Source organism: Rhagoletis zephyria, unplaced genomic scaffold (assembly GCF_001687245.7).
Source record: "Rhagoletis zephyria isolate East Lansing unplaced genomic scaffold, Rhagoletis_zephyria_1.1 Rzeph_scaffold_00033, whole genome shotgun sequence".
In the NCBI taxonomy this organism is placed as follows: Eukaryota; Metazoa; Arthropoda; class Insecta; order Diptera; family Tephritidae; genus Rhagoletis; species Rhagoletis zephyria.
Genome location: NW_016157117.1, coordinates 549564 through 563562, shown reverse-complemented (window position 1 = coordinate 563562; position 13999 = coordinate 549564). Strand labels below are relative to the sequence as shown.

Here is a 13999-nt window from a genome sequence, read left to right as displayed (position 1 = left end):
TACACACGACGAACATATCCGCGCACATGTGCGCCAACATGCTGGCTGTCGTTTGCTACAGACGGCGAGCGGCTCATAAGTGATTTTGTACTCAAAGCGTAAACATGGAATGGAAAGACGCGGATGATGCAATTGAAATACTTATGACTTAGGGTTTTTTATGTATGTGTTACTTAAATTTATTTATATTTTACTTATATGTATGTACATACATATACATATAGTAATTTAGCCTCATTTATCAAAAATTCAATTAACGCACATGGCTTGGATGCATTTATCCGCGATGTGCACACTGCAAGCATCAACACAAAGTGAGGTTGTTGTTTTTGTTTCCAATGCGATGCTCGCAAACCACGCTACAAACGACGGGCATGCTCGTTGAAAATCAAAATTTTTTTATTTTTGGCGAGCACGCTCGCAAACCGCCCTACAAACGACGAACATGACCCGCAAGCCGCGCATGTGCGCGGATATGCTCGTCGTGTGTAGCCACTGTAACCCAACCCTAATCAAAATATCGACTTACCAAGTACCAAACTCGATGTGATGACCACTAGAATAAATTGCACATATCTGTTAATTTGGTATCGATAACGATTTTCCAATAATCTTTTGGAAGTGACATTGATTATCACATTCTTATTGGAACGACAGAGTTATCAATGAGTTGTAGTAAACAGTGTTGCAAACAAACTTGAAATATGTAAACAAATTGTTTTTGAGTGAAAACTCTAACGATAACAGAATGATCTTTGTTTGCGCGTATATATAAACAGATCGTGAACTGAAGATATGATAGACATATACATTAGCAGCAGTTTTTTGTTTAAAATATCATAACTTTTTCATTTTTGACACTTACGTTTCAATGGCATGCAACCCTGCATTGGCATGATGTTGCAACACTGATGTGTACTGTGTGTACCCATTTGTCAATTTTTCGCAACGGCACAGCAGCGATAGCGACGGTGGTTCTTATACAATTTTTAATGTTAATTCTAGCAATAAATCTTGCAAGAAAATAGTTGGAAAACTGTGAAAAACGTGCAAACGCTGCTTGCTATAAGCGCAAAAAGTTCCATGCAGCGAGGGAAACGTTCAGATCGGGCAAGTTGAAGCATTAGCGGTAGCTACACACAACTGCTACCTACACACATATGACATGGGCTTGCTGATAGGAATTTTTGGGCTTGGACCAATTTGTTGCCAGCAGCCGCTATTAAGATGTCCAATTGATTTAGTTAACGAATTTAAACATTATTTTGCTTAGGTCGCTAAGGACATAAATGGCTGAAAGATTTTATAGTAAATCTGCACAGGCTTTACAACGCCCTTGTATGTAGGCGATTAAGGGATGCTCATGCTTGTTATCTATGACAGTAGAAACTTCCAATAGGAAATGACGGTAGGGGAATGGTGATGATTATTGTATCGATGGTGCAGGAGCAAATATTTCTTCATTTGTATGAAATGTATTGAAAATGTGTCAGTTTGCAATTGCGACAAAATTGCAAGATATCGAAATTTGTAAAGAAAAGAAATGGGCGTAGTGCCAATCTTGCAGTTTGACTAGTATATGCTAATTGGAGAGAGTCTATGTTGCTAAAAACTCGCTATGCGTAAAATATGTTGCATTGCAAATAAAGTGCATACATTAGAAAATATATTAGCACCTACCTACATCATATGTAATATGCACATTTATTATTACATATGATGTATATATATATTTATGCAATGAGGAATTCTGTAAGCCTCTCGCTATCAGTGATATCAAAAGTATTTGGTCACTTTACCATGACGTCAACAGAATTCTATCGTTATGAAAGTTTTTGTTGTAGTTGGCATAATTATTGCAGGCTATTATAGTGCAGCATAGTTTAATGACCTGAATTCAAGACTAATGTAGGGATCGTAACTCCTTTAGCTACTTTACAATTTAAATTTAATGCCTTTCACTCGTATTCAATAACGTCTACAGCTTTTTTGCGTGTGAGTGAGAAATTAAAATGTGGAATATGATGTGCGACGTAATGCCAACTATTTCGGAGGATAGCATCTCCCAGCGATCCTCACAATTTAGCGGCGAAGATGCCAATTTCGAGCAGCTAATGGTGTCCATGTTGGACGAACGTGACAAATTAATGGACAGTTTGCGTGAGGCACAGGAGAGGCTCAGTGAATCGGAAGTAAAATTGCATGATGTGGAAAAAGAGCGTGACAGCTTACAGCGGCAGATAAATGCCAATTTACCTCAAGTAAGGAAAATTTAGTAAAATGTATTAAACGAAATTAATTCAATACCTACAATTTCAGGAATTCGCAACTTTAACTAAGGAACTTACACAGGCGCGCGAAACGCTGCTTGAGCGTGATGAAGAAATAGGCGAGCTGAAGGCTGAACGGAACAATACACGGGTAAAACCCCTTAAATTAAAAAAAAAAATAATAATAAAAATGCTTTCAAAAAATTAATAAATTTTAAATACATATGTATGTACATAAATATTAAATATTGGTAGTAACAAAATCCTGTGCTCTTACCTTCAGTTACTTCTGGAGCACTTGGAATGTTTGGTGGCGCGACACGAACGTTCTTTGCGCATGACGGTCGTGAAACGGCAGGCAGCTGCTCAAAGCGGCGTATCCAGTGAAGTAGAAGTACTAAAAGCATTAAAGAGTCTATTTGAACATCATAAAGCGTTGGATGAAAAAGTGCGTGAACGTCTGCGCTTATCAATCGAAAAGAATAATTCACTCGAAGAGGAATTAAACGCAACCAAAGAAGAGGTGAATGCATTTTCAGCAGCAACTATATTATATGTTATACATTTTTATACGTTTAGCTTCAGCAATATAAAACTGGTGCAATACAAGCCAATCGTGATGCTAGCAATGAGAATGGTGTGAATGAGAGGGTATTGCTTTAAGTTTTTACTCAAAGCGTTTCGTAACTAATTTTTGCTTTCCACATTTCAATAGGCCGGTAGCGGTCTGAATGGCGATTCGAATGAAGCAAACGATTATGCTGCAAAAACGCATGAGCTGCAAACAATAATCGAAAAACAAGTAAGGCGATTTTAAATAATTTGGGAAATAGTATAGTTTTAAACCCCATTCCTCATCCCACAGACCGCGGAACTATCGCAATGGCAACGGCGAGTTTCAGATTTGAACAACAAAATTTGCGAATTGGAGGAGAATTTAAGTAGAACTCAAAAAGAATTGTGCAAGTCGCAGGAGCAATGTTCGAAATTGCAAAGAGATTTGCGAGAAAATGTTGCACAGAAGGAAGATCAGGTATGTGAAATGTCTTGACCGTGTTATCCATCAAATATTCCTGTCTCACTGAAAACCAATTTTTAAACACTTACAGGAAGAACGTATCGCTACCCTGGAGAAACGGTACTTGAACGCTCAACGTGAATCGACGTCATTGCATGATTTGAATGAGAAGCTGGAGCAAGAATTGCGCCATAAAGAAGCACAAATTAAGGTGAGACATCGATTTTGGTAAATCAAGTAATTTTAAGAACTTCATTATATTCTCGTTGCAGTTACATGAAGAGAAGATTTGCGCAATCGAAGAAAAATTGGAGTTGTCTGAACAAAAGTTAGCTCAGCAGGCAAAATTACAGCCTGACATGGAAGAGCAACTTAAAGCTCGCATGGAAGCTTTGACAAAGGTAGGAAATAAGGTATGCGCGATTGAATTACTTACAAATGTGCTGTGATGTGTAGTATGTATGTAGCTGCGTTTGTTTGTTTGTGTGATTTTAGCATAAAAAGTATGTTTGTTAGTAGAATCCAAAAATTTTAATTTGTATCCTCTTCTGCCCGTCATTTATGTAGTTGCACTATTTAAAACTTGTCGCTTACAATTAATTCGTGCTTTACATTTTTACATAATTTTAAACACAGGCACAGGAACGCCATGGTTCAGCAGAAGATCGCATACAGCGTCTAGAGGCCAATTTGGACGAGAAGAACGCAGAGGTTTTAAGACTGAACCAAAGATTAAAAATGAACGAAGAGCACAATTTAAGGTTGTCGTCCACTGTGGACAAACTGCTTTCCGAATCGAACGAGCGGTTGCAAGTACATTTGAAAGAGCGTATGCATGCACTAGACGAGAAGAATACACTTTCACAAGAGTTGGAGAAGGCGCGTAAAATGGCTGAGGAATTACACCATCAGAAGGGTGAAATTATGAAGGAATTATCGAAGACACGCCTGGAAATTGAGAATTTCAAGCGCCAGCTTTTGCAGCAAGAGATTGCCTATAATATACAGCAAACGGAAGCATTAACACGCAGTCTATCGCCAAGCAGCGTGGTCGACGGCGGTGCCTTCTCGCGCAGCACCTCGCATGCCAGTTTCGATACGCATTCGTTGCGGCGTAGCAAATCGCGCATGCAAGAAGAGGCGAACATAGCACGTTCTATGGCCGAGCAGGAATGGGAAAATCTGCAACAGGCACACGCCCAACAAGCGTACGAAATGTCTGCCGCGGTAGCGGCTGCAGCAGCTGTCGAATGCGAAGATAGCGAGGCTGCGGCGGCTGCTGCTATGTTTGCCGCCTCCGATATAATGTCCCCATCTGGGCATGCGGACGCTCAAACACTCGCCATGATGTTGCAAGAGCAATTGGATGCCATTAATAATGAGATTCGTTTGATACAAGAGGAGAAACAATCAACAGAGGCGCGCGCGGAAGAGTTGGAATCACGTGTGGGTAGTTTGGAACATGTAAATTTGTTGGCGCGCGGCCGATCAATGGATCGTCAAAGTCCACCTATGAGTGGGCGTAGCACACCGAATAGCCCAAATAGAGATTTCTTACAGAAGTATCATACGGTGAGTTTTCCAAGGAAAAATTAAGTATAAAAGGTGGTAAACTTTATTTTTTGTTTTGTAGTTAAATCTGCCTGTTTTGTCGAGCGATATGTCGCGCGATGATATTCATGGCATGTCTGCTGCTGGCGATTCGAGTTCAGGCGGTGCCGCATCGCCACTCACCGCTAGATCGATGCGACTTGAGCGTGTTGCGCAGGCGTTGGCACACAGCCAAGAGGAATTACGACGACGTTCGGTGGGCATATCACCAAATCACGGTGTCGATCACTCAAGGTATGCCATTGCCTGCGAACTATTTCTTTTCTTTTATTTAATTGAAACTTTTGTATTTTATTAAAGTCATGTGGCCTTGCCACAACTTAGTAACTACGGCCTTTCGCCGTTAAGTTCGCGTTATGGCAGTCAGGAATCGCTGAGTCGTCACTACAATACAATGGGCTCAATGACAATGCTGCAAACACCTACCACCAGTGTGGGACGTGACGTCGCTTCAGCGGTGCAAAAGAAAAAGGGTATCAAATCGAGTTTAGGCCGATTTTTCAGCAAGAAAGATAAAGTGAAAGGTGTTAAAGATACGCTGCCTGATGGTTCGACCAGCATGATGTCCATTGGCAATTTGTCGATTGGTCTAAGTGAAGGTGAATCGAATTATGATGTAATGAGCGTAACTGGTGGTATGGTGCCGCGCATGAGTAGCATGCCAGGATCGAAAATTTCCTCAGTGGATTATGGAAGGCAGAAAAAGTAAGTAGACTTGGGATAGTATATAAAAGTAATGCAAATTTTGTTTAACTATATCTTATATTTTATTTTTTTACTTAAGGGATCACGACTATAGAAATGATTTACTTGGTGAAGCGATGAAAGCCGGCACACCGTTTGCTTTATGGAATGGTCCCACCATTGTTGCCTGGCTGGAGCTGTGGGTTGGCATGCCAGCATGGTATGTTGCAGCTTGTAGAGCAAATGTTAAATCGGGTGCCATTATGAGTGCATTGAGTGACACGGAAATACAGCGGGAAATAGGTATGTTGCATTTAAAAAAAAAATATATATATACGATTTTTTTCGATCTAAATATGTGGAATTGGTTTGTAATTTTTTGCAGGCATTAGCAATCCACTGCATAGACTTAAACTTCGCCTTGCCATACAAGAAATGGTTTCATTAACTTCGCCATCAGCGCCTCAAACGTCACGTACAACATTGGCTTTTGGTAAGTAAAATTTTGGAAAAAATATTTCGTTTTGATTTGATATTCGGGAAGTGGAAATTGGTGTCATTGGCCTGTGAGCTGAGATCAGCCCTCAGCTAAATTACCGCTATCAGAACAAAATCGTGGTCCAAAGTGACATTTAAGCCGCAATAAGTAAAAACTAGTCTTTCAGTGTTACACATTAAAATATATATAAAACTGCACACTTAGAATATTTCTGAAAAAATCTGAATAGAAAGTTGCAAATTAGTATGCAAATTGATTGAAGTTTTCTGAGTTTTGCACAAAGTTTAGAGATTTATATATATGTTTTTTGCTGTTGTATGAACTATATACTATATAAAAAGATTATCGAAACGAAATTAGAATAAACAACTTTTCATATATTACAAAAAAAAAAATCACTGTGTCAATACTTTTGTTCGTCGCTGTATGTATACTATAAAAAATCTGGGTTTAATTTCATCTCCTATCGTACAGCCTTTGGTTTAAAGCTATAGAAAAAAATTTAATTATATCTTAAAAGAAAAAAATATTATTTCAGGTGACATGAATCACGAATGGATCGGCAATTATTGGTTGCCTGGTCTGGGCCTCCCGCAATATCGTACCACGTTCATGGAATGTTTGGTAGATGCGCGCATGTTAGATCATCTAACGAAAAAAGATTTGCGCGGTCAACTTAAAATGGTGGATAGTTTCCATCGTACTAGTCTGCAATATGGAATTTCGTGTTTGAAGAGGCTCAACTATGATCGCAGTGAGTTAGAGCATAGACGTAAAATGTCGGAAAACGGGCTCTGCGATGTGCTAGTGTGGAGCAACGATCGCGTTATACGCTGGGTATGCAGCATTGGATTAAAGGTTAGACCTTTTTTGCATACTGGACTTTGAAATTAGTCGCAACTTTTATGCTTTGTTTTATAGGAATATGCAAATAATTTACTTGAGTCAGGCGTACATGGCGCCCTTGTTGCATTAGATGAGGGTTTTGATTCTAATGCGATGGCATTGGCCTTACAAATACCAACGCAAAACGCACAAGTAAGTTTTTGCCAACATTTTTCTTTTTTTTGTCGATGCGAGTCGCCCTTTTACTTCTTTCGTTGTTTTTTTTTATTCAAGGCACGTCACAATTTAGATCAAGAGTTCAATAATTTGCTGCAAATCGCCACAGATCGAAGGCTCGAAAATGAACAGCATAGTAATTCTTGATCCGCCTACGGTATCACGGCCGACATGGCTGAGGAATAAAATAGTAAATTCAACACAGTATAAGCAGCAGCGACTGCAATGCCGCTCACTAGTAAGCCACATGCAATGCAACAAACAGTCACTAATCGCCCTACATAAACACTTGATGAATGAGCGCGTGTGCTAGCAAACATACATGCACACACAGATGCGTACATACTTAGATGAGCGCTGCCGCATGGCGCTTGCTAAACGTAAATGTGTAAACAAAAGAACAATATCCAGTATAGTAAATTACCGAATTTCATACATCTACATATACAAATCAGTTGATAAAGTCTCATGTGTTGCAATGATATGCCGTGATCCAGTTGTGTGTACGCTAAATGTTTTTTGGTAATCATATTTCCTTTTTTATTAAGCGTCTCAAATCTAAACAGAAAAACAGAACATTCATACATATACTTACAAATAAGTATTCTAACGAAATTCATATACAAACATATAACCATATTAAGAGGCACAATGTAAAGAAAGCGAAAACGGTAAAGAAAAGTAAGTGGAAATCTTGTGGTCAATGCTAAAGTAAAAAGCCGAGTGCAGTCCGGGCCCAATAACAGGTATATGCGGACAAGACATAACTATAAATTACTTAAATACAAACACACATACACTAACACATATGATACATGATTGCTTGAAATGTTTTGCCACTTTGCAAGCAAAAAAGATCAAGTTCAATGCATGCATAATAACGAGCTCAAAATCATTTTTTACTTATATACATTTTATTATGTTCAATTTGCATTGAAGAGTTCAAAAACAATATTAAGTATAACAGCGTTAACATTTTTTACAACGGTTATTTAATTCCTATTCCAATTTTTACTGCCTGAATAATAATTAAAACCTTTTTTTTTCATATTTTCTAAGTTTAAAAAGTAAAACACTAATGGCCTTATTCATAAAATGTAAAGTATTAATGAAATGCTTTATAATATAACATATCCATAAAACTGTTTATTTATAAAGCATTTTAAAAGAATACAATTTTTTATTTATTTGGCCGTTGCAGTGTTGAAAAGTGTATACATATGTCAAAAATGTATGTATTTGTTAAAACCACTCCAACTTCAGCTTAAACTTTTCTCTCAACTAGCATGCGCTATTTTCTGCCTTGTAGACTCACTTTATTGCAGCGACGGCTAGAGAGAGCTTTTAAGCTGCGCGCGCTCATATGAAATCTATAGGAAGCTTGGGCATGAGCGTTGATGGGCACCGTGTTTCCAGCGTTACAAGCTTTCTATATATATATTTTATATAGACTTCTACAGACTAAAAGCGCGCTCTGCCAAATACAGATCATGAGTATTGATAGCGTTATTGTTTTGCTCTCCTTTTCTCTCTTTCTCTAAACACTTGCATGCTTGCTCAAGAAAATTCTTTTTTAAGTTAGTTAAATGGCCTTTTTCCCACATACATTCAATTTCATATAATCATTCGTTCCAATAAAAAAAAAAAACAGAAACAGTATTTTGCAGTTTTATAAGATAAAAATAAAGTGAAAGTGAAGAAAACAAAATTAAAACTAAACAATCCCACAAATAAATACTTACATAAGTAAGCGTCATATGCCAGCCTTCACAACCTTAGTGCCCATTCATACATTGCACTATCATAGAAATCCGTAAGAGCAGAGCTCCAAAACTGAAAACCCTCGTGTGGATTCCTACTCGAAAAATTTGTATCAGTGTTGGCCATGGAACGCTTTTACGCTATCAAATGTATGCCTATAAAGCCTATGAAGTGGCCAACTCTGATTTAAAGCCTTAAAAACTTCAATTCCATGCCAAACGGTGGGGCAATACTTTAGAAATGTTGCAGAGATATTAGAGACGCCAGAACAAAAAAATTAAAAAATTTTGAAAGTTTTTGGAAAAAATGTTGACTAAAGGAAACAGATTTACCAGAAAGCTTGGAAGTTTTTAAACTTAAAATTTCGAGTAAATATTTTTTACGAAAAATTATAAATTTGAGAATATTTTTAACAGCGATTTTTGCGGTAAATTTTCCTAAGTTAATTTTTCCTGGTAATTATTATTTCTTTCAAAAACTAAAAAAAGTATAAAAAAATTCTAAAATTTAAAAAGCAATTTTGTGCTATCAAAAAGTTTTAAACATTTTTTTTTCTCTTACTATATTCCTGAATGATAAGAACTAATTGAAGTAAAAAGATCGCATTTCGATGCCCAATTTTTTATAATCAATTAAGATTGATTGGTCTTCGATTTAAAAGCCGCATCTACGAGCAATCCCGCAAATATTCGATCAAAATTCTTCGTAGGTATAATTGACGGAAAAATTTCCGACCTCGGTTTTCAATTTTTTAATCGATTAATGAATTCGATTATGAAGGACTCGATAATTATAACTTCGATTTGATCGATTTAGAAACGGCAGCGCTAATTTTTAGGCGTGTCGAACTGGTTACTTCAGCAGCATCCCTACAAATATTGGACCAAAATTCTTAATTTTTTTTCTAAGAAATCATTGCATGGGAAATATGTAGATTGCTGAAACGAACCGCAATAAATCGCAAGTCCGAAAATTTCATAAATCAAAATTAGATTTAATCAATTAACTGTGTTCGAGGACTTGTTAAAATGTATGAAACTGCCATTCTTCATTTTTAAACGAGTATAAATAATCGAATCATAAAAAAATATATGTAGATTAATCGATCTTCGAATTTATCGATTGAAAATCGGCGTCTCTATTCTATAAGAGCTATTTTACGTTGACTTTATTGCATCAGATTACTGCAATTAATTTTTTAGTAAAATTTATTTATTTTACAAAGTTATTCATTTGCTTAGCAAGAAAATCTGAAAACTCAGCAACTTGGTCTGATCAGTTTAGTGACTTTCGAAGTGTTCGAAGTTTTCTCCAGCTTGGAATTCAGTTTAATGGCTATCGCTATAGAGATTTTTGCTCTCTGTGCTTTCTTTTTATATATTAAAAATTTTCTTTCGTCATAAATAACTTCAAAAACGGCAGAATTATTAAATTTCCACTACTCGTTTAGAGGCATACTGAATACAGGTAATTTTATTTTTTTTTGCAGATTTTCATTATACATATTGCATTAGTAAATTACCACTTTTCTTTTATGACTTATGGTCTTATTATGCATACATCGCACAACTTCGCATAAACTTCAAACTGTAATTTCGTATGTACTTTGTATGTATTCCATTGCCCAGAAATTAGCAGAACTTTTAAAAATTTAGCGATCTGTTGAGTTTAGATTTCGCTTCATTTTTTCTTAAGTTACATTTTTATGCACTGGTACAAATGGTTGTGCGCAGTTATGCGAAGTATGCATAATCAGACCTTTAGACAGAAACACACTTAAACGACCTCTACATATATAAATGGGGCATTCCACACTATTTCAATTCGTGAAAAACTACTTTTGCTCGATTTTCGGATATATTGCAGAGGAGGTCCTAAAGTGTTTGTAAACGCAAAAAAAAAACAAAAACATTTTTTTTTTTTCAAAAGTTATACAACAACAAAAATATTAGATGTCCTGCCGTAAGCCATTGTTGATCACATCATAACTCGATAAATATTAGTTGTAGCAAAAAAATCAATACGTACTTTTTTATTGACAAAGAGTCAGAGATTTATAAAAGATTTTTAATTTTTTTTAAGTCCACTTTTCTATACGTTTGTTAATGAACAATTTAGAAAGTTGCCAAGAAAAACATGTTTGCAGATTTCTAAAAACCTGCAAAAAATATATGTGATAGAGTGAATATTAATAATTCTAAATTGTTCATTAACAAACGTATGGAAAAGTGGACTTAAAAAAAAAAAATTTTAAATCTTTTATAAATCTCTAACTCTTTGTCAATAAAAAAGTACTAATTGATTTTTTTGATACAACCAATATTTATTTATCGCGATATGATGTGGAAAACAATGGCTTACGGCGGGACACCTAATATTTTTGTTATTGTATAACTTTTGTAAATTTTTTTTTTTTTACATTCCTCGCGTTTTGCCATATCTTAGAGGCATTTCTACATTATACTCAGTTTATATCAAAATCTAAAAAAAAAAATCATAATTTTCATTGAAATAGCATTGAAATGCCTCAAATACAAAACAAAGAATAATAGTCGAATTTAAAACGGAACTACATAACCGCATAGATCATGGTTCATTAAGGCCACGCATACCGACGCTTACAAAATACAAGAGAGGCAGAACACGCATAATGTACACATACACGAACAAAAAAAAAAAAACATACAAGCATATACATATTTAGATTCAGCAAAGGAAAATACGAAATTACAAAAAGTAATGAACACATGATTAAAACCAATGATCATTATTGGCTATTTAAGTATTAAAGGACAAAATTGCGCTAAAATAAAAAAAAAAAAAACATTCAAACATGCATATACATATTTAGATTCAGCAAAGGAAAATACGAAATTACAAAAAGTAATGAACACATGATTAAAACCAATGATCATTATTGGCTATTTAAGTATTAAAGGACAAAATTGCGCTAAAATAAAAAAAAAAAATAACAAAAAACAAAATAATAAAAAAAAACTAACACGAATAAAAATGTGCGAGAAAATAAAAGTTTAGCAAAAAGAAAAAAAAACCTATTGAAATTAAAAAGCTTTAAAGGCACTACTTAACTATAATTAATTGAAAAACAAAAACAAGCAAAAAATATTCATTCGTTTAATGTATTCCCTTAAAAAAAAAAAATACGCGTCATAAACAAAATATAGGCAAAACAAAAACTAGAAAAAATAAATAAATCGTTTCAAAATAAAATTGACGGGCGGGCGGGCATACGCATGCTAAATGATATAAACTATATAATTGAAAAATGTGCAGTATATGAACAATTTTATACAATATACAAGTAAACATACATACTATACATAAAAATTTTCATATTTATATACAAACAATAACTACATACATACATACAGTCGAAGAACAAGTCAAAGGGGGTGTTGGGGTGGGCAATCATGGCACAAATTGTAGGTATGTATGCATGTGTATGTATGTACATATGTATGTATGTATATATGTGTGTTAGAAACGTTAGCAAATACAATTTAATGTTTAAGTAACTTTCGAAAATGCTATTTGGATGCATACATAGGTATATACAATACACATTATGTATACATACATACGTATACTACTAACAGGCACTTGGATCATTCTGGATCATTTTTCTTTCATTTGATTTCCTTTTTTTGCTATTTAAATAAAATTCATTCTCTAACAGCAACTATATAAACGCAAGTTTCAAACTTGTAGTTGTAGAAAATTAAAAAAATGCATACAATTTTCATCAAAATATAAAATTTTTTTTGTTACATTTTTTTTTTTAAATTTTTTTGAGTATGCAGATTTGTATGAAAAAAAGCATAAAAAAGAGAATGGAAAAAATTGCGGGGTAGCGTCAGTAAAAAAATTCTTAAAAATCAACGCTAAAATGTAGCTATATACTTCAAACTTGCACTTTATTGTACTAAAATTGAATGGGCTAAAAAACTGCGAACTCAAAAAAGTTAGAAACTTTGATGGAAATTTTGATGATTTTTTTAACGTTCTACAAAGTTTGAAATTTGTGTTGATATGGTTTTTTGTTAGAGAATGAACCGTATTTTAATTGGTAAATAATGGAATTAAATAAGAGAAAATCATAAAAAAAAAAAAAAAACGAAAAATCATTGTCCCTATTCAAGTGTATATTTTAAGTAATCAAATTTAATTCAATTTATAGGCAATAGCAAAAACCACTGTTAATTAATTTACTTCAAATAGTTGAAATTTAAAGTATTCAAATATTCACTAACTAAATATTTCCATTCTCGTATATGTAGGTAAAGTCATACAACAATTCTAAACTAATTGTACGCGCTTACGACTTACTGTTCGTTAAGTCATCCATATTCTTGACTCTGCTGCAATTTTGTTACGTACGTAAGTGAAAATACTTCACACGCTGACTCACTGGCTACGGTACCCCTAAATTGTTATATGCAAATTGAAGATGGTTGTGGTTTTTGCTTGAAAATTACCTGTTTTTACTATCGGTTATAGTTTTTCTAATAAGAAAACTCGCTAATTCAACCATACGGGCCTACAAAATTAAGCGAAAATATTTTACCAGAAACCAGAGTACACTTTATCAAAGGTTTTCGACGTGTTGAAACCAAATCCGTGGTCATAGCTGCTCTGCCGGCTCAGGTTTCCGAGATATTTTAAACTTAAAATGCAAAAAACGTAATTTGGTCCTATATTTTAGGTTATATGCTACGTCGTGATTTCTTTTTTTCTAAAACTCGCAGGCGAAAAGTAATAAAAAACAAGTAAGAAAGTCTAAGTTCGGGCGGAGCCGAACATTAAATACCCGGCGCAAGTATTAAATATATGTTTTCCACCTTTCCGAAAGCTACCGCTACATGATAAGCNTTACCAAGATATACACATGTAACCATAAGTGGGCGTGGCTACGCCCATTTGCCAAAATTTTGTAATATTCTTATTTTTCGTCTAAAACTCATTGCAAATATCAATTTTGAGTGAATTATCTTCAGTAGTTACTAAAATATCAGCAGTTTTCGTTTTTCTGAAATTACCGTTATATGGGAGGTAGGCGTGGTTATTGTCCGATTT

The 13999-nt window shown here is 34.9% G+C and overlaps 1 protein-coding gene across 2 annotated transcripts; it reads left to right on the top strand.

Annotated features, from left to right (window-relative positions):
* Nucleotides 1-828: 828 nt before the first annotated feature.
* On the top strand, nucleotides 829-8792 carry Liprin-alpha (PTPRF interacting protein alpha). 2 transcript variants are annotated; one of them, XM_017618464.1, is made up of 17 exons: nucleotides 829-1110; nucleotides 1985-2261; nucleotides 2320-2421; nucleotides 2554-2793; nucleotides 2850-2921; nucleotides 2986-3072; nucleotides 3136-3303; nucleotides 3380-3499; nucleotides 3561-3689; nucleotides 3925-4860; nucleotides 4922-5133; nucleotides 5200-5604; nucleotides 5684-5886; nucleotides 5969-6076; nucleotides 6621-6940; nucleotides 7004-7120; nucleotides 7202-8792. In XM_017618464.1, the coding sequence occupies exons 2-17, from the start codon at nucleotides 2013-2015 to the stop codon at nucleotides 7289-7291; spliced, it is 3558 nt and encodes a 1185-aa protein (XP_017473953.1). In that variant the 5' UTR covers nucleotides 829-1110; nucleotides 1985-2012; the 3' UTR covers nucleotides 7292-8792. The 2 variants fall into 2 exon arrangements, with proteins under 2 accessions (XP_017473953.1, XP_017473947.1); XM_017618458.1 differs by having other exon boundaries at nucleotides 3561-3701.
* The last annotated feature ends 5207 nt before the right edge of the window (nucleotides 8793-13999 follow it).